Source organism: Otolemur garnettii, unplaced genomic scaffold (assembly GCF_000181295.1).
Source record: "Otolemur garnettii isolate 467f Iridium unplaced genomic scaffold, OtoGar3 scaffold00124, whole genome shotgun sequence".
In the NCBI taxonomy this organism is placed as follows: Eukaryota; Metazoa; Chordata; class Mammalia; order Primates; family Galagidae; genus Otolemur; species Otolemur garnettii.
Genome location: NW_003852519.1, coordinates 1,109,169 through 1,130,564, shown reverse-complemented (window position 1 = coordinate 1,130,564; position 21,396 = coordinate 1,109,169). Strand labels below are relative to the sequence as shown.

General features: G+C 39.5%; 1 protein-coding gene across 2 annotated transcripts in view; it reads right to left on the bottom strand.

Annotated features, from left to right (window-relative positions):
- The window catches only part of BORCS5 (BLOC-1 related complex subunit 5), an 87,113-nt gene that overhangs the window by 20,795 nt on the left and 44,922 nt on the right, over positions 1-21,396 (bottom strand). For both annotated transcript variants that reach the window (XM_023517912.1, XM_003797773.3), the window contains exon 3: positions 3,451-3,608. In XM_023517912.1, the coding sequence (XP_023373680.1) occupies positions 3,451-3,608 (158 nt within the window). The remainder of the gene's footprint in view (positions 1-3,450; positions 3,609-21,396) is intronic.

Here is a 21,396-nt window from a genome sequence, read left to right as displayed (position 1 = left end):
GGAAGGAAGGAAGGAAGGAAGGAAGGAAGGAAGGATGGAGGGAAGGAAGGAAAGAGATAGGCACATCTCAGCTATCCTGAATGAATCACTGTTAAATATTTTAGGTATAATAGCACTGTGACAATACTTTTTAAAAGGAGCCCTTCATTAGTGAAAAAAAACTGTTGAAATTCAAGGTTTCCATTTAGTTACTAAGATTGTGCCAAAGTTAATTTTCCTGCCTTTAAGCATTGTCTTAAGGTTATACAAGATGCTAACTTTAGGTGAAGGTGCAAAGGGGCGGAGGTGTACACAGGTGCTCTCAGAATTATTTATATGACTTTTCTCTATGTGTAAAATTATTTATTTTAGGATGGATATGGTGGCTCATACCTATAATCCTCGCACTCTGGGAGGCTGAAATGGATGAATGGCTTGAGCCCAGAAGTTCAAGACCAGCCTGAGCAAGAGAGAGTCCCTGTCTCTACTAAAAATAGGAAAAAAAAAAAGTTTTTTTTAAAAATTAACTTGGCGTTGTGGCACATATCTACAGTCCCAGCTACTCAGAAGGATAGTGACAAGAGGACTGCTTGAGCCCAGGAGTTTGAACTTGCTGTGAGTTACGATGCCACAGCACTCTAGCCCAGGGTGACAGAGTGACACTCAAAAAACCCAAAAAATTAATTTAAACTAAAATGTTTAAAGAATTACTTTATTTTATTATTTTTTTCTTTTTTCTTTGAGACAGAGTCTCATTTTCTTACCCTTGGTAGAGTGCAGTGGCGTCATATCTCACAGCAACTTCAAACTCCTAGGCTCAAGTGATCTTCTTGCCTCAGCCTCCCAAGCAGCTAGAACTATAGGTGCCCACCGTAATGCCAGCTATTTTTAGAGATGGGGTCTTGTTCTTGCTCAGGCTGGTCTCGAACTCCTAAGCTCAGGCAATCCCCTGCTTCAGCCTCCCAGAGTGCTAGGATTACAGGTATGAGCCACTGTGCCCAGTAATTGTTTAAAGATACATATTTAAACAATTATTATTTAATTTTAATTTTAAATTATTTTATTTTTTAATTTTTTTGGAGACAGAGTCGCACTCAATCAAGTCTTACTTTGTCACCTTCAGGAGAGTGCTATGGTATTATAGCTCATAGCAAACTTAAACTCTCAAGCAATCCTCTTGTCTTAGACTCCTGAATAGGTGGGACTATAGGTGCCCACCACAATACCTGGCTATTTTTAGAGACCAGGTCTTGCTCTTGCTCAGGCTGGTCTCAAACTCATGAGCTCAAGCAATTCACCCACCTCAGCCTCCCAGAACACCAGGATTACAGGGATGAGCCACCAGGTCTGGCGTTTTACTTAAATATTTTTGAATGAAATGCTCTGTCTAGGTTTTACTAGCACAGTTGGGGAGGTGACTGGAACGAGTGTGGGTGTGCATGAGACAGGAGTGCTCACACAGTGATCCCTGTAGTAGCTGGGCAGAGAGAACATACAGGAAGGTTCACTGCATTACTCTGTCTTCTTCCATGTATGTGTGAAATTTTCCATCATAATGGAGGAAAAAATTCCCAGGTGACTCTAACACATAGCCAGGGTTGAGAAACACTGCTCTGGAGTCTTAAAAATGTGGCATAATGCGGAGCTTTGTCTGGCCTATCCCAGTTCTCTGTCACTGATCCATACCACACTTTCCTACACTGCAAAACAGATGTGAATTAGAGGACCTTTCAAAGATGCAGTAACAAAAGCCAATTTGTTATTCTAAAATGTCATAGTTAACTTCTAGCACCATAGTCAAAAACAGTAACGTCTTATGCCTCTAATAGCATTTCCCAAAGAATGTTCTAAAAAAGACCACTTCTAAGGATATCAATAGATGTTACTTAAGATAGGAGTCTGGTAAGTTTGAAAAGTGCTTGTTTTCTTTTACTGTAAGACTCCCTGAGAACTTTAAAGAAGATATTAAGGACTATGATTTTCCAAGAGATGGTGATGAAATATGCAAAAAGTTTGATGTTCTTTACATGGAACAAGGTTTATAGGAACTTATTTTGGCTCCCACATTCCAGCTAATGGAGAGTGGCATCAGTATCATCTGGTAAGCTTATTAAAATAACGATTCATAGACCATGCCTTAGATCTATCACCAGGAGGGAAGAACTCAGTATTAAAACAAACAAAAACCCCGTGATGCTAATAGTCATATTTGGGAAATGAAGCTCTATAGACTATAAGATAACAAAGTAAGTTTATGATATTTGCTAGGCCACATCATGACAAGCAATATGAAACGTTATGTTTAATAGCATTCCAAATAATAATATTAACATTTAACCCATGAAAGAAGAGCATATGCACCTATCTATGAAAGTACTAAACTGTTGGAGGCATTCGCAAATTTAAATCTGTCAATATACCTAATGTCCATTACTTTGTAATCTTAAGGACGAATGGCCTCTATTATTACTATGTGAAAATTAATTTGCACTGATTCTTAACCCATAGTTTGTGTGTTTCTTCACTTCTACCCTCTTCTCTCACCACAGTCATAGACTAGGGCCATTCTGAGGGGAGGAGATATTGTGTTAAAACAAATCTAGTGAGTGCTAGTCACATAACTGGTTTCTTCAAGATAGAGCTCTAGACATTTCCCTGGCATTATGCTACTTTAGGGTAGCAGAAATATAAATTCCTCCTTGAATGAAAACTCTGGAAGATGTGTTTACTTATTCTTTGATGTCCCCAGAACTGTGCCATCCAGTGCCCCAGATAATACATTTAAGTGCTCAGAAGAAGTACCCACTTACTATTATTGATAATTATACATTTTGTACCATGCTCTTTGAATTACTAAGTTCTTTCGTGTGAATTATATTGCTTCTTTTCTCCAAAAACCTCGTGGTTTAAGTAGGCATAACCATTTCCATATAATGAATATGAGTCACTGAAGCTCTTTATATGCTGACACAGTGACAAATATAATTGAGGGAGATGTCAAGGCTCCCTCTTTGAATAACCTCCCAGGAAACAAAATATAAATAATACACAGCTAAAGTCAACTCAAGAGATAGAATGTTAGTTAAAGAAAATCAATATGGCAGGACCTTACACTTAAGAGGAATAACGTCTCATTATTGCTCGACAATCAGGGTAGGTTACTACTATTAGGCTTATTTTTCATCAGAGGAAACTGAGACAAAGAGAAGGTAAGCACCTTACCCAAGCAAATCAGTGGTGAAGCAGTTCAAACTCCAAATCAGTCCCGCTCTGTGAACTACTCTTTTCACCACCACATTTTACTGCTAGGAAACACAATTTCCTCGCAGTAAAATGCCAAGTCTGAAGCTAGAAAATGACTATTTCCCATAAAGCTGGGATCACTGTCTATCCTATGCAGCAGAAATAGAATCGGGAGTCACAGGGACTCAGAGTAACAAGTAGCCATGTTACTTTCCTGTAGCACATTACCTCTTTGATTCGTTTAACCAAAGCATTCTGATCAAAAGCAACAGCCTCTGCACACTGATGCAGGTGATCCTGATAACGGAGGCAGAGCTGCAACACCTGCTGGGAATCCAATTTCTCCAGTTTGGCATTTGTTGGGGAAGTCTGGCCACTCAACAGTCCTTCAAAGGAGAGAGAGAGAGAGAAAAAAAAAATGAAATGGAAATTACTGCTAATAAACTTGCAAATAAAGTAGTTTAATAAGTTCACTAAAGACAGGGTAAGAGACAAATTTAATCTTGCATCTAGTTATATGTTAATGACAATCACTGCAACTATGCCTTATGGAGCATCTATTATGTGCCAAACACTTTGGCTAAGTGCTTCCTGTGCATTATTTCTCATAATCCTAAGTGCCCTGGTATGTGAGGTATTATTAGCCCCATTTTATAGATGCAGAAGCCAAGACACAGAGAGGTTAAGTAACTTTCCAAAAATCAAATAGCTAGAAAGTGGTTTTTCAGGTACTGCTCGTGACCTTTATCATACTACTTTGAGGAATGAGGAATATAAATCCCTTCTTTTTTTCTTTAAGACAGAGTCTCACTATGTCACCCTCAGTAGAATGCCATGGCATCACAACTCACAGCAACCTCAAACTCTTGGGCTTAAGCAATTCTCTTGCCTCAACCTCCTACGTAGCTGGGACTACAGGCGCCCACCACAACGCCTGGCTATTTTTTTTGTTGTTGCAGTTGTCACTGTTGTTTAAGCTGGCCCGGGCCAGGTTCGAACCCTCCAGCCTTGGTGTATGTGGCCAGCACCCTACCCACTGAGCTACAGGCGCCACCAATCCCTTCTTGATTGAAAATGCTGAAGAGGCCAGGTGTGGTAATTCATGCCTATAACCCTAGCACTCTGAGAGGCCAAGGCTGGAGGAACCTGGAGTTCAGGAGTTCCAGAACAGCCTTAGCAAAGCAAGACCCCATCTCTACTGAAATATAGAAAAATTAGCTGGGCAGGTTGAGGTTGCTGTGAGCTAGGCAGAGGCCACTGTACTCTAGCCTGGGGCAACAGAGCGAGACTGTCTCAAAAATACACACACACATACACAAGAAAATAAAAGAAAACAGTGGAAGATATATTTATTTAATTTAAAAAAAAAATTAAAATGGCCTCCTGGGTGCAGGACACAAGTACAATAGGGAACTTATCTAACAAACGCAAACATTGTAACCTAATTGTATGCTTATATTAATCTGAAATTTAAAAAATGGCTGCCGGAGAAAATGACAGAAAGAAATGAAATGTATAAGGAAACTGCTAGGAGATACTAAAATGAAAAAATTTAACAAGTAAACAGACTTAGCTAACATAACAGACACTCTCATTCTTTACATGTTCTTTCAACATCAGTTTAAATATATAACTATTCAACTTTTCTATATTTGCATAGGGCATTATATTTTCAAAGTGATTCATATATGAATTTTTCTGTAAAGTATACAGTAGAATTATTAGGATACAGAAGAAGAAATCAATTTCAGAGGCTAAATGACTTGCCCATGGTCACAGACCAAAGCCTTGAGTAGAACTTAAGCCTACTGCTTCCTGCCAAGGCAACAGTTCTCAAACTTTTTGTTGTTAGAGCCTTTTACACTCTCAAAAACTACTGAGGACGCCAAAGAGCTTTTGTTTATGTGGGTTATATCTAACGATTCTAACCTATAAAAACTAAAATTGAAGGCCGGGCGTAGTGGTTCATGCCTGACCTCAGGAGTTCAAGATCAGCCTGAGCAACGGTGAGACCCTGTCTCTACTAAAAACAGAAAAATTACCTGGGTATTGTGGCAGGCACTTGTAGTCCTAGCTACTCAGGAGGCTGAGGCAGGAGGATTATTCAAGCTAAGAATTTGAGGTTGCTATGACACCAAGGTACTCTACCCAGAGTAAAAAAAATAAAAACCAAAACTGAGGAAATTCTTAAATATTAAGTCATTTTAAAATAAATATAACTTCTTTACATGTTAACATAAGTAATATTTTAAGAAAAATACCCAGGCACGGTGGCTCACCCCCATAATCCCAGCACTCTGAGAGGCCCAGGCAGGCGGAATGCCTGAGCTCAGGAGTTCAAGACCAGCCGGAGCAAGAGGGAGACCCTATCTCTAAAAATAGCCAGGTGTTGTGGTGGGTGCTGGTAGTCCCAGCTACTTGGGAGGCTGAGGCAGGAGGACTGCTGAAGCCCAAGAGTTTGAGGTTGCTGTGAGCTATGACACACAGCACTCTATCCAGGGCAACAAAGTGAGATTCTGTCCCAAAAAGAAAAAAGAAAAAAAGAAAAATACCCATATTTTCCAAAACAAAAGTGACAAAGGGTAGCACTGCTTTGCATGTCTTGTTAATGTCTGCCTTAATGGAACACAGCTGGGGTCTCATAGCTGCTTCTGCATTTAATCTGTTGTCATTTCACATCACCTAGTCTCTGGAAAACCCCACTGTGCACTTGTAAGAGAATGAGAATGACTTGCAAATAATGTTTAAGTATTATAGAAATACTTTTGACCCCAGAGACTCCTCAGCAGGGTCTTGGGGATTCCCCCTACCATACTCTGAGAACCATTATGCTAGGCCACGTTCTGTCTCATACCAGAGCCAACGGGATGGCACAAGTACAGCAAAATACAGATGCAAAGGTGCACATGCGGGGCCTCACCAGGACAAATTCACCCACATCAACGCACATCTTGGGAGCCCCTCCCCACCTCTGCCCCCAACCACTAATGCCAAACTCTTACTGTTCCCATATAGTAGAGCTTAAGTCAGTCTTCTTTCCTCCCTCCACCCCTACAGGTTGTATGATGGGCTACCCAGCTGGGTTGTCCCAGAGAATGCAGGGAAATGCTGGTCAGTGCTCTTACAATGATCTGGCCTGACAGAGCAGAGTGCAGAGACACTGATCGGCCTGCCCAAATCCCACTGCCAACACTAGGTCTCTTAGCTAATCCTCTGGTAGTCCCAAAACAGGAGAGGATCAGTTACTTGAACTAGGTAGCATCTTTTGGTAAATCTGGCATTAGAAGTGGGAATTTACTTTTTAAATTGAAATTTTTGTAAAGCTCTTACGTGTAGGATCCTGTGTACTTTGACCCACTTTCCCCCAAGGGCAACGACATCTTGCAAAACTATAGTTAAATCACATCACTACCAGGATACTGACCTTCACTCATCTTATTCAGACTTCCCTGTTTTGCTTGCACTCATCTGTGTGTGTTTGCTTCTATACAACTGTCTCACATGGAGAGGTTCACGTGTCTACTATCATAGACACCGAAATGTTCCATCATTCACAAAGCTTTTGTGTGCTAACATAACTAAACCTACCTTTCTCCTACCCCCACCCCCCACTTAAACTCTGGCAACCACTAATCTGTTTATCAGTTCTGAAATTTTGTCCTTCCAAAAATGTTATGTTGGAGCGGTGCCGGTGGCTCAGTGAGTAGGGCACCAGCCCCATATACCGAAGGTGGAGGGTTCAAACCCAGCCCCAGCTAAACCGCAACAAAAAATAGCCAGGCGTTGGGTGGGCACCTGTGGTCCCAGCTGTTTGGGAGACTGAGGCAAGAGAATTGCCTGAGCCTAGGAGCTGGAGGTTGCTGTGAACTGCCACGCCAATTAATTAATTAATTAATTAAAAACGTTATGTAAATGAAATAACCAGTATGCAACCTTTCGGGATTGGATTTTTTTTCACAAAGCACAATACATGAGAGATTTGTCTATACTGTTGATGTATCAATAGTTTGTTCCTTTTAATTTCTGAGTAGTACTCCATGCTATGTATGTACCAGAGTTTGTTTAACCATTCACCCATTGAAGGATGTTTGGGTTGTTGCCAGTTTTGAGCTATTACAAACAAAGCTGCTATGAGCAGTCATGTACAGGTTTTTGTGTAAACATAAGTTTTCATTTCTCTGGGATAAATGCCCAAGAATGTAATTGCTGGGTCATATGGTAATTGGATGTTTAGTTTTGTAAGAAACTGCCAAACAGTTTCCCACAGCGTCTGTACCAAGAAAATGGGGGGATTTTTCAGAATACTAAAATCTAACAAATCAAGGGCTTCCCTATCACTGAGAACACATTTCCAGGAACACAAACTTGGGGGAAGAAAGGTATCAAAAGCTCTTTGCTGTCCATGCAAGATTAAAGGAGGAAAAGAGAAAGGCTGCGCCACGGAAAGAGGAATAAATGATTTTCTGCCATCAATAGTGGGCCAGGACGATGCAAAAGCTAAAAAAGAAACATAAATTGAATAATATAAAAACCAAGACTCCTCATGGCAAAGAAAAAAAAAGTTAAAAATTTAAAAAGCCCACAGAAAACTGGGAAAAACTGGCAACTCATATCACAAATGGTAAACTTCCTTTTTTTTTGAGACAGAGTCTCACTTGTTAACCCTCAGTAGAGTGCCATGGCATTGCAGCTCACAGCAACCTCCAAATCCTTGGGCTTAGGCGATTCTTTTGCCTCAGCCTCCCGAGTAGCTGGGACTACAAATGGTAAACTTCTTAACATATAAAGAGCTCCTAGAAATCAGCAAATAAAAAATTAGCGAAAGAGGCCAGGTATAGTGGCTCATGCCTGTAATCCTAGCACTCTGGGAGGCCAAGGCAGGTGGATCACCTGAGCTCACCAGTTAGAGACCTCATCTCTAAAAATAGCCAGGCATTCTGGCAGGTGCCCTCAGTCACAGCTACTTGGGAGGCTGAGGCAAGAGAATCACTTGAGCCCAAGAGTTTGAGGTTGCTGTCAGCTGTAATGCCATGGCACTCTACCAAGGGCCACAAAGTGAGACCTCTGTCTCAAAAAAAAAATTTTTTTTTTAATTGCCAAAATAAAGATGAACAAAGCATATGAAAAGGCATCTCAGAGAAGGAAATATCAATGCCTCAGCCATAAGAAGATGCATGACCTCCCTTACAGTAAGAAAAACAAATTTAAAATTCACTGCAAGCTCATTTTCACCTGCTAAGTGCGTAAAAAGTATGAAAAACATTCTGTGAGGAAACAAGCTTTGCTGATTAGTATGTAAGTTGTTAATACTTTACGAGGGAAATCTGGCACAGGTAACAAAATTACAGAGGCATATAGCCTCTGATGCAGCAATTTCACTACTAGGAATTTACGAATACATTACCACACATGCTAAATGATGTTTGAGGTATATACATATAAGAATATTGTAGTTATGACTATAATATCAAAAGGTCAGCAAATACCACAATGTCCCTGGCTTGTTGATTAAATCAAGGTACATCGATGCATTAATTATATTATATGAACATACAAAAGAATAAGGAAGCTCTACTTACATGGGAAAAAAATCTTCATATTAAATAATTTTATTAAAGATATATAGAATAGTGCACAGAATGTGCCACTGTGTAAGAATGGGGTGGGACACAGGTAAAAAATAATATACATTCAGATTTGCTTATATGTACATAAAGAAACTCAAGAATAATATGTAAGAATTAGATGGAAAGAAAGGGTAGTGAAGGAGACTTTTATAACATACTTCATTTTTTTTTCTTTTGAGAAAGAATCTCACTCTATCACATAGGATAGAGTCCAATAGTATCATCATAGCTCACTGCAACCTCTGACTCCTGGGCTCAAGTGATCCTCCTGCCTCAGCCTCCTGAGTCCCTGGGACTACAGGCATGTACTACCACACCCAGCCAATTTTTCTATTTTCTTGTTCTTGTTCTTGCTCAAACTGGTCTCAAGCAATCTCTCTGCCTCAGCTTCCCAAAGTGTTAGGATTATAGGTGTGAACCACCCTACCTGGCCTAAATAAATAAACCCATTAAAAAAAAAGTAGCTAAAGTCTTTCACATCTATTAGTTATATCCTCCTAGGCAGTTCCTCATTCTTCATCCACCCCAAGTACTCCCTCCTCTGTTAAGTGAAAACCAGTTCCATATCTTTCATTCTCACCAAAGTTCACATGGCTGAAAACACCTAAAAAAAGTATCTTCTCCAAGGTGATAAAGTGTCATACAACTGTGAGCTGCTTAATGACAGGGACCATGTTTTTATCTTTTGTGTCTAGCATAGCACCTGGCATATAAAGGGTTCTTAAACAGATGCATCTGGATCACTAAAATTCTAAGAGAAGCACCAGCCTATAATCCTAGAACTCCAGGAGGCCAAGGTGGATGGATTGCTTGAACTCTGGAGTTCAAGACCAGCCTGAGCAAGAGACTCCAGTATCTACTAAAAATAGAAACTAGCCAGGCATTGTGACAGGCAACTATAGTCCCAGCTACTTAGGAGGCTAAGGCAAGAGGATCACTTGAACCCAAGAGTTTGAGGTTACTGTGAGCTATGACACTGTGGCACTCTACCCAGGATGACAGAGTGAGACTCTGTCTCTAATAAAAGAAGAAGAAGCAGCAGTAAAAACAAAACTAGGTACATGGCTCTATAATCAGAATGTGTTTCCTGACTCAAGTTCTGCCTAGGTCCACAGAAGGAGAAAGACAGGACAGAGAAGAAAAGATGACAAGCCACTCTTTCCACCCTTGAACAACAAACCTGTGGCAACCCAGGCACTTTCTAGAGGCAATGAATATGTTTTCCCATCACCCTCTAGTGCCAGGAAACCCCTAGCAGTGACATCTCAGCCACTCCTGTATCTTCTGATAAAAGGATTGGGAAGACAGAAAGCTGGGTAATTTTTTTTTTTAGAGACAGAGTCTCACTTTGTCACCCTTGGTAGAGTACTGTGGTGTCACAGCTCACAGCAACCTCCAGCTCTCGGGCTTAGGCAATTCTCTTGCCCCAGCCTCCTGAGTAGCTGGAACTACAGGCGCCCACAACAACACCCGAATACACACACACACAAACACACACACATATATATACACACACATATATATATATTCCTTATGGTAATATATATATTGTTGTTGTTCTTGCAGTTTGGCTGGGGCTGGGTTTGAACCTGCCACCCTCGGTATATGGGGCCAGAGCCCTACTTACTGAGCCACAGGCGCCTCCTGAAAGCTGAATAAATTTAGAGATATAAATTTTGTCATTTTTGTATACCACAAACTGTTAGCCCTCAGAAGCGTTTTATTCAGAATGCACTTTAAGGTTTTTAAAACGTTCTGAATGCTTTGAAGGAGGTATGTGCTCTCCTGTTCTCTCAATCCCCACAATCTTCCTACTGTCTTATGGCTGTCAGTGCTACTCATTCATGTTACACATACCTACCTGGCTTCTGAGGGCCCCTGGATTTATCCCCCTATTTTAATTCTTTCCTACCAACTCTAGTAATTTTCTTAACCCTAAATATTAATAGAGAATGAACCACCATATACTACCCTTTGAATTATTTTTTGCATAATTTCATACATGTTACTTATGGTTAGAATTTTTTTACTTATGGAAATTTTCAAACTACAGAAAACAGGAAAAAATGTATATAAAATACCATCTAGATTCAACAATTAACATTTTATATCTATTTCATCTCACTATATAATTTTTTCTTTTGCTAAACCATTAAAAAAGCATAGACATCATGACACTTCACTCTTAATACTCTGTAAAGAAGAACATCTGTCTACCTATTTATGGCTAGCTTTCCATGGAAAATAAATTTCAAAATTACATCTCCCTTATGGTAAGGAACTGAGCTGTTGCCTTCAGTTTTCTAATTCTTTAGTTTAATACAATGATACACACAAAGTAGACGTTTATTGATTTAAAAAACATGGCATAATAGATTCCATATATTAAGGGTTGGGTTTGCAAATGCAAGCACTGGAGATATTTCCTAAAACCCTGTTAAAACCACTTTGCTTATACAAGAATGAGGAGTGGGCTACAGGGAATAGATGAGGACCAAGACTGAATATTCTACAGATTCAGCAAATTGCCATCTGTACCTACCTCCTTGTGTAAAGTGTTGAATGGAAAAATCATCAAGGTTAGAAATTTTGAAAATATTTTGCTGAGCAATCTTTTTCATTCTGAGATGTTGCAGGGAGGGAACCCCCTGGTTTTTCTAAAGCACAGTACAGAACCATATGGGTATTAGCTTAGTCTTACCAAATTGAATTCCTTAACTCTCAGAGGCTTAGTTTTTACAACTAGAAATTAGTATTATGAGTACTGAGTCACACTTTTTAAAATCAGTATAACTCACTTCCATTTCCTGCTACAGAATTCAGATTCAGAGAATCTATGTAACTTTGACAAATCTTCATCTCTGATGTGATAGCATTAGGAGATGGGGCCTTTGGCAGGTGAATAAATCATGAGCATGGAACCCTCATGCCTGGGATGAGAGTCCTCTGAGAAAAGACAGCAGCTCACACCTAATCCTAGCACTCTGGTCGGCCAAGGAAAGTAGATTGCTGGAGCTCTGGAGTTCAAGACCAGCCTGAGGAAGAATGAGACATTGTTTCTACTAAAAACAGAAAAAACTAGCCAGGCATAGTGGTGTACACCTGTAGTCCTAGCCACTTGGGAAGCTGAGACAGGATGATTGCTCAAGCCCAAGACTTTGAGGTTGCTGTGAGCTATGATGCCAGGGCACTCTACCCAGGGCAACAGAGTAAGACTCTTATCTCAAAAAGAAAAAAAATAAAAAGAGACAGAAGACTTTGTTCTCTCTCTGCTCCCCACCATGTGAGGACACAGCAAGAAATGAGCCTTCTCTAAACCAGGAAGCAGGCCCTCAGCAGAACCAAATCTGCTAGCACCCTGACCTGGGATTTCCCAGTCACATGAATTGTGAGAAATAAATGTTTGTTGTTTAAGCCACCCAGTCCATAGTATTCTGTTATAGCAACCTCAACTTACTATGATACCTCCCCAAACCAGTAAGACATTTTTTACTTTACTGGTCAAAGTATATTTTAAAGATAAAAATACTGAAGCTACATGTATTCTTTACTTAATATAAACTCTAATTCTCAAAGGTATTCCCTATTCCTTCCCGTAAAGAAAGAGAAAAGTCTAAAAATATCCTCCCAAATTGGACAGTATTTTGATGTGTATTAGTGATCAAGTCCTTCAGGATATTTAGTAAAACAGTGCCCTTGGCTCAGTGCCTGTGGCCCAAGTGGCTAAGGCACCAGCCACATACACCTAAAGTGGTGGGTTCGAAGCTAGCCCGGCCTGCCAAACAACAATGGTGGCTGCAACCAAAAAATAGCCGGGCATTGTGGCGGGTACCTGTGGTCCCAGCTACTTGGGAGGCTGAGGCAGGAGACTTGCTTGAGCCCAGGAGTTGGAGGTTGCCATGAGCTGTGATGCCATAGCACTCACTACCCAGGGCAATAGCTTGAGGCTCTGTCTCAAAAAAAAAATTCAGTGCCCTCCAAAGCCGGTTCCCTTAGGAACTTTTACCCCTATTCAGCTACCTCAGAGGCACGCCAATGTCAGCCAGTAGAAGGATCCATCTAGAATGGCTATCATCATTTAGGTTAAACTATGTGGCAGAAAGATTGTAAGTGCAGAACAACCCCAAGGTAAGACTGCTCACCCACACAGTGTTTGATAGGGAGACACACATTTCTCCTAGGATCTCCCAGCCAACAGTTCCCCAAAACTACCAGAGGACAAGCAAGAGGAATTTTGTTATTGAAGCAGCATGGAATAAAGCTGAATTCAGTTCCATTACTTGTCAGCTGTGTAGATTTGGACAATTTATCTTAAATCTCTGAGCCTCAGTTTTCTCACTTGTAGAAATAAGGTAATAACTGCCTCCCTCCTAGGGTTTGCCTGGCATGTAATAGGATCTCAATAAATATCTATTCCCTTTACTCTTGCCTTTCTTAATATTCAGTGAGGCAAAGGGGCACTCGGGCTTTAAGGGAATTTGTGGTAGGTTATGAAAAGTACTTTATCTATTTAGGTTTAGGCCATTCAGTGAGTAGTTAAGAGATGGCTTATATATAGTACCAAAGAGACATCCTATGACAAAAACAAATGAACAACAAACATAACCTCCCTCCAAAAAACAAACAAAAAGCAAACCCAGGTAAGGAGGAGACTCTGTTCCCAGAATTACCATAGTAATAGATTCAAATGTTCAATTTTCAACAACAACAACAAAATCATAAAGCATACAAACAAGGGAGTACAGCTCATTCAAAAAAATAATAATCCAGAAATTGTCCCTAAAAAAGAGCTAATGGCACACCTATTAGAAAAATATTTTAAAATAATTATCTTAAGCCAGAAGAACTAAAGATGAAGTGAAAAAGATTAAGAAAATGATGTACAAACAAAATGGAAATATCAATAAACAGAAAACCTAAAAAGAAACAGAAAATACGTGCTAAAAGAAAAAAACTGTTAATCAAGAATTATATATCCAACAAAACTATCCTTCAAAAAATGAAGAAGTTAAGAAATTCCCAGATTAAAAAAAAAAAGTTGAGAGAGTTTGTTACCATTAGACCTGTCCTGCAAGAAATGTTAAATGGAATCCTATAGGTTGAAATGGAATTGAAATGGAAGTATACTAGATAGTAACTCAAAGTCAAATGAAGAAACAAAGACCTCAGTAAAGGGAAATATACAGGCAATTCCACCCCTGGGTGTACACTCAAAAGAACTGAAAGCAGGGATTTGAACAGATATTTCCATGCCAATTTTCACAGAAGCATTATTCACAATAGCCAAAACGGAAGCAACCAAATGCCTATCAATGGATAAACAATATTATATACATAGAATGGAATATTATTCAGTCTTTAAAAAACTATAAAATTCTGGGAGGTGCCTGTGGCTCAGTGAGTAGGGTGCTGGCCCCATATACCAAGGGTGGTGGGTTCAAACCCAGCCCCAGCCAAACTGCAACAAAAAAATAGCTGGGTGTTGTGGCGGGCACCTGTAATCTCAGCTACTCGGGAGGCTGACGCAAGAGAATCACCTAAGCCCAAGAGCTGGAGGTTGCTATGACCTGTGATGCCACGGCACTCTACCGAGGGTGACAAAATGAAACTCTGTCTCTAAAAAAAACAAAAACAAACAAAAAAAACCCTATAAAATTCTGATATGTGCTAGACCATGGATGAACCCTAAAAACATTATGCTAATGGAAAGCCAGGCACAAAATACAAATATTGTGTGATTCCATTCCTATCAAGTAAATGAAATTCACAGAGAAAGTAAGAAAAATAATGGTCACCAAGGATATGGGTAGGAGATTGGGAGGTTACTGTTTAATGGATACAGAGTTCAATTTGGGATGATGGAAAAGTTCTCGACATGGATAGTCACAACACTGCATATCAATGTGAATGTACTTATTAATGCCATTGAATTTGCACACTCAAAAAGGATTAAAATGCATCTTATGTTATGTGTGTTTTATAATAAAAAGGTAGACTGATTTAGCAAAAACATTCCATAATGTTCCTCTAATATGGAGGCAATAACAGGTACAATTGGGAACAAAATGAAAACTATAAAACGATAAACAAAGGGAAAAAAAGTTCCATTTCCTTCTCTGAAAATGGAGAGAGATGGTTTTCTTCCAAGAAAAACCATAGTGTTTGATACTGAAACACAATGTTTCTTCTATCAGAGTCAGGCAACCACCACAATGGCCAGCTAATTTTTCTATTTTTAGTAGAGACAAGTCTTGCTCTTGCTCAGGGTGCTCTCAAACTCCTGAGCTCAAGGGATCCTCTTACCTCGGCCTCCTAAAGTGCTGAGAATGTTAGCATGAGCCACCACACCTGGCCTTAAAAAACATATTTAAATTCAGAAGACCCTCACTCTTAGTATGAAGATAAAATAACATTCACAACTCAGACGGGAAAATGTTTCAACAGCCCTCAATGAATGAAGACAGAAGGCACTGTGTCCCACTCAACTGGAAGAATGAGTGCCAGATTCTGAGAACAGGCCACCTGGGTCCTCTCTACAATATGGCAGCTGGCGCTTACTGATCCCAGGTGTTCTTTACTTGTTGAAACATCAATATCCCAAAATCCCAGATTTTCAGACAAATTAAGCTGATGGCTTAAAGCACCAAAAGAATCTTTCCTTTCTAAAAGAACTTGCTTTAAGGAACTAAAGTGTTCCTTTAAAAATTGGTACTTATAGCATTTCGGGTATACACACAATTTCTTAGAAATATGGACTTTGCAAGAAGACACACCAAGACAGATTATTAAAAAGGGGAGGCTTTTTTTTTTTTAAGAGACAGAGTTTTACTTTGTCACCCTCAGTAGAGTGCTGTGGCGTCACAGATCATAGCAACCTCCAACTCCTGGGTTTAGGCCATTCTCTTGCCTTAGCTTCCTGAGTAGCTAGGACTACAGGTGCCTGCCACAACGCCCAGCTATTTTTTTGTTGTTGTTGCAGCTTGACCAGGGCTGGGCCTGAAACCGCCACCCTTGGTATATGGGGCCAGTGCCCTACTCACTGAGCCAACTGCCCAACACCTGTGGGTGTTGCTCTAGGGGAGGCTACTTTTTTAGAGTTAACGCCAATCACGTTAGGGACCTGAAAAAAAATTTTTTTTTTTTAGTTTTTCATAAGGTGAATCCCAGGTCCACTTTAAACAAAAACAAATGAAGTACTAGAAAAGGATCCAAGAAAAAGAATGTGAAGTACTAACACTAGGACTTTTCTTGCTCAAAGGGGTCACCCTTCTTGCACGTGTTAACTGATGGCTTGAAGGATGACACGCTCTACACCCTGCACTTTAATGCATAATGGGAAACAGGATTGTTTACTGGAGAAAACACCCTAATCAGATGAAAAGTTCTCACTTACTAGTAGCTTAAAATGCGAAGGTAATATGATGGGCGGCTCCTGTGGCTCAAAGGAGTAGGGCGCTGGCCCCATATGCTGGAGGTGGCGAGTTCAAACTCAGCCCCGGTCCAAAAAAAAAAAAAAAAAAGCTAAGGCAATATGTTAATTTATGACAGATAATTTCTAAGAACAAGATCAATTTTAGGAAAAAAACTAATTCTTTACACATGAAGTCTACAAACAAGGAAAAAAAATCTCAACTTCTCTGCTTATATCCAATTAAAAATATATATAAATAAAGTATTCCTTCTACAGAGAGAGTTAAGACTCAAGGAGTGGGCAATAAAGCAAACTATCGCTTGTGAGAGCCTCTCTGCCTGTTGTACTACAGAAGCTGAAGAACCAAGCGTCTTCTCCCCGCCTTGCAGCTAGAGTACAAACACATGACAGAAGTTTCACCAGTCTACACACCCATTCCAGACTGTAAACAGGGAGCAAATACAGCAAAATAGGGCCTTCCACCAGGTACATTCCCTGGTGTCATCAGTTTCCGGAAGACTGTTTCTGAGGCCACAGAAGTAGCCTACGTGGCAAAAGCCAGTCTCCGTCACCAGCCAGCACTGTTTGCAGAGCAAGGCGTGTCAAGCGCTTGGCAGTAGCTCAGTTCTGTGGCATGATTTTGGCCATTATGCTTGGCAAGGCCAAAGCTCTTCTGGTGATTCTGTGAGCTATCCACCAACCATTCAATAAATTTTTATCTACTTAAGTCAGCCAGAAAAATCTAACTGATAATGCTTAACCTCAATTTTAGTATCAGTAAAAGAGGAATAATACTATATACTGTGAAGGTAGATATCTCATTCCTTAAATGAGAAAATATACGTTAAAGTCCTTTGTAGGCAAGATGTCTACAACCATATAACATATGGTTATAATTTTCTAAAATGTAACTATACTCCAGGCACTATATAGAGCATTTTACATTTCTGCAAGACTCAAGGCACATAAGTGCCTCAGAGACTTATACAAAGTAGCTCACAGATATATATGTGCTGTTTGATACACTGAGGAATGCTCACATTTGAATGAATCCTGCAAATACACTGTGCTTGTCATGGTTTAAATATGTTCCTTCCAAATTTTTTTTTTTTTTTTTTGAGATAGAGTCTTACTCTATCACCCTGGGTGGAGTGCTGTGGAGTCCTAGGTCACAGCAACTTCAAACTCTTGGGCTTGAGCAATCCTTGTGCCTCAGCCTCCCAAGTAGCTGGAACTACAGGTACCCATCACAATGCTTGGCTAGTTTTGTTTTCTTCTTTCTATTTTTAGTAGAGACAGGGTCTTGCTCTTGTCCAGGCTTGTCTAAAATTCCTGAGCTCAAGTGATTCTGTCTTGGTCTCCCAGAGTACTAGGATTACAGGTGTGAGCCACCATGCCCAGCCTCCCTTCCAAAATTTGGTGATGCCAATGTAATGGTATCAGTAGGTGGGCCTTTGGGAAGTGACGGGGCCACGAGGGCTCCTTCTTTCCGAATGGGATTAGGTGCTCTCATAAAAGGGCTTGATAGGGAAGTTATTCCCCTTCCCCTTTTTTCCCTTTCTCCTTCTACCACATGAGCATATAGCATTCTTCCCCTCTGCAGGATGCAGCATTCAGGGTGCCATCTTGAAAGCAGAGAAGAGACCCTCACCAAGCAGATGCCAGAATTCTAAGAAAGAAATTTCTGTTCTTCATAAATTACCCAGTCTTAGATATTTTGTTAGAGTAGCACGAATGGACAAAGACAATACTTCCTTGGGCCTTGGCTAAAGATTCCTAACTTCTGAAGGTTCAAGTGTCCAGTTATTCCATTCCATTTCCCCAAGCACAAAGTTAAGACTTCAAATTTATTTCTCATCCAGAGCAAAAGACATTCTGTTCATATCTTTCCAAAGAAATGAACTCATTCCTGTCTCTGAAATAAACTTACATCACCCGTATTTGCAGATATGAGTTCCTCTGGTGCAAGTGCTGAATGAGCCCTTATCTATAAATCACTTGACTTTAGCCTTTTGAAAATTAAGTAAAGGCAGTTACATGGAACACAAGTTAAAAGTGATACAAAGGTCAACAAAACCAAGGATTAAACTTTGCTCCTTTCCCCTAGCAACTACGTAAAAACACACACAATATATCCTGTCATTACTAAGTCAAAGCTTGATTGATCTAGGGTAATTAAATCATATAGTCAGCAAGTCTAACTCCTTGGTTCACCAAGATAACGTATCTGAATCTCCCTGAGAACATAAACACAAAGATTTCTATCACAGGGCTGAGAGAATGGGTTTCCACATTCCAAATACATCATGCATGTACATCACAGCCTTTGTTGATAAAGATACCTGAATTACAGAAAACATACTCCTTAGGTGGCACCTGTGGCTCAGTGAGTGGGGCGCTAGCCCCATGTACCAGAGGTGGTGGGTTCAAACCCAGCCCCAGCCCCCCCAAAAAAGAAAACATAGTCCTTTACAGAACATGTTGATAATATTTAGGAAATGTAATAATTTGTTATTCTTTTCTCATTTTGTACTTTCATTTCTCCAGAAGCAGAAAAGTATCCCATAAGGAACTAGAGGGAGATAGGTGATCATAGGAAGGAAACCCTTGGTGTGTCCAAACCAAAGGGAGAGTAAAGTACCTGGATGACCAAAGAGAAACAGCAGGAGCAATACCCAATAATGATACAACACTACCAGTGCAATACAATAACCAAGTAATCCCCAAAGACGTACATATTTGGAACAGAAATACATTTTATTTTATGATGAAGTTAATTTAGGGAGACAAACTTGCAAACTAGTTAAATATATAGGTTTTAGACTTAGACCTGAATTAAGCTGGACGTAGTAACTCACACCTGGAACCCTAACACTCTGGGTGACTGAGACCAGTGGATTACCTAAGCTCACAGGTATGAGACCAAGCCTGAGCCACAGTTAGACCCTGTCTCTAAAAATAGCTGGGTGTTACGGAAGGTGCCTTGTAGTCCCAGCTACTCAGGAGGCTGAGGCAAGAGAATCATTTAAGCCCAAGAGTATGAGGTTGCCGTGAGCTGTGACACAACAGCACTCTACCGAGGGCAACAAAATAAGACTCTGTCTCAAAAAAACAAAAAAAAACTGAAAGGAATTAGACCTGAATTAAAAATCCCAGCTCTATCTTTAACAGCCATGTGATAGGAAAGGTCTTTAACATTGCTGTACCTCAGCACCCGTATCTACTAAATGAGGAAGATATCTACCTTAACATGTTGTATAAAGATTAAATGAGATAAGATATATAATACTTTTGTGCCAGAAAAGAAGGAAAAAGAAAAGATGGTTATTGTTATTAATAAAAAAGTGAGATCATGTATACCAAAATCACAGCTTATATGCAATTTCTATGAAATAATAATTAGCAGTACATAAATACTTTAGAGCTTTTTCTGTCCACCAAGTATAAGAATACGTAGAAAGTTTTTCCATCCTACCAATGTTAACACATATAATTTCCACTATAAGGACAGGATAAAGGTAAATTATACCTTGGAAGGAAACAAAGACTTTAAAAGTAGTTCTAATATGCGTTTGTTTTCATGTTAAGTATAGTGCAAACTAATACAAAAAGTTGAAATACTTCTAAAATATTTTTAGGGAGCCTCTCATTAAAAAAACAAATGAGGGCAGTGCTTATGGCTCAAAGGGCGCCGGGCGCAGGGCTCATAGGGCAGAGGTAGTGAGTTCAAACCCAGTCCCAGCCAAAAACTGCAAAAAAGAAAAAAAAGAAAAAAAAATGAAAGAATAAATGAAGGTTATAGGAAATTTCCAAATTTGGGCTTATGGGATGGAATGGAACTCAACTAATCAAAACTGTCCAGTAAAGGAGTAGACTGCCCCTCATGACAATAAGTTGCTTGGGATTATAGCTAAGCAAGTGCAGGTTAGGGTACTCAATTCAGGAACTCTGCAAGAAGCAGAATATTGGATGATAAAACTTTTTTAAAAGTCCCTTCTGGGCAGCGCCTGTGGCTCAGTGAGTAGGGCACCAGCCCCATATACCAAGGGTGACAAGTTTTAACCTGGTCCCAGTCAAACTGCAACAACAACAACAAAATAGCTGGATGTTGTAGCGGGCACCTGTAGTCTCAGCTACTCAGGAGGTTGAGGCAAGAGAATCACCTAAGCCCAATTGCTGGAGGTTGCTGTGACCTGTGATGCCACGGCACTCTACCAAGGGTGACAAAGTAAGACTGTCTCTTAAAAAAAAAAAAAAATTTAAAAAGTCCCTTCCAACTCTAAGATTCTATAACCCTTGAACACTATAATATACAATCAGGTCTGTAGTGTCCATGGTAAGGTAGAGTTTCTCTCTGATATTGTCCCTAACAAGAGAAGAGTCTCCAAATTCAGGTAAGAGACAGGTTTGTCACTCAACTATGATCGAAGCTGAATTAATAAATCTCAGGCCCTGAAGTGTGTTCTGTTTTCCTCTTTCTCTTACTGTTTTCCCTCCCTGGATGGCCTGCTTGTATAATCTATTCAACCTAATTTCATAAATACTTACTGACCTCTTCTAGAAATCTATTCCAAAGAAACACACATAGATGAAGATTTATATACCAGGAGTTTTTATTCCAGCATTATTTTAATACCCAAAGAGTCCTCCAATAGGAAAATGATTCAACCATATAACACATTTACACAAAGAAATGTTATACACCTATTTAAATGATGTTTTCAAATAATATCCAGTGACATGGAAATGTCACAATTTTAAGTGAAACTATGATATAAAATGACAATTTTAATTATAAAGTATGTACCTAATTTATATCTATACTAGAAGGAAATATATAGCAAAATTTTAACAACTATGTCCAGGTGGTGAGATTTTTAATTTTCCTTTTATGCAATTCTGTTTGCCAAATTATTTAAAATAACCATATATTAATTTTATGATCATAAAAAATATTTTAAAAATATGAGCAAAACATTTATATAGTTATCTTGAACTGTAACTCAGAAAGCAAAACAATTCTTTTAAAAAGAGGAAGTCTAGTATAAAAAAAAACCAAGTTTGCAGCTGACCCTATGTTTGAGATGGTTGCTAAGCACAGTGCTGTCTTTAAATTAATCAGTAAACAAGGAACAG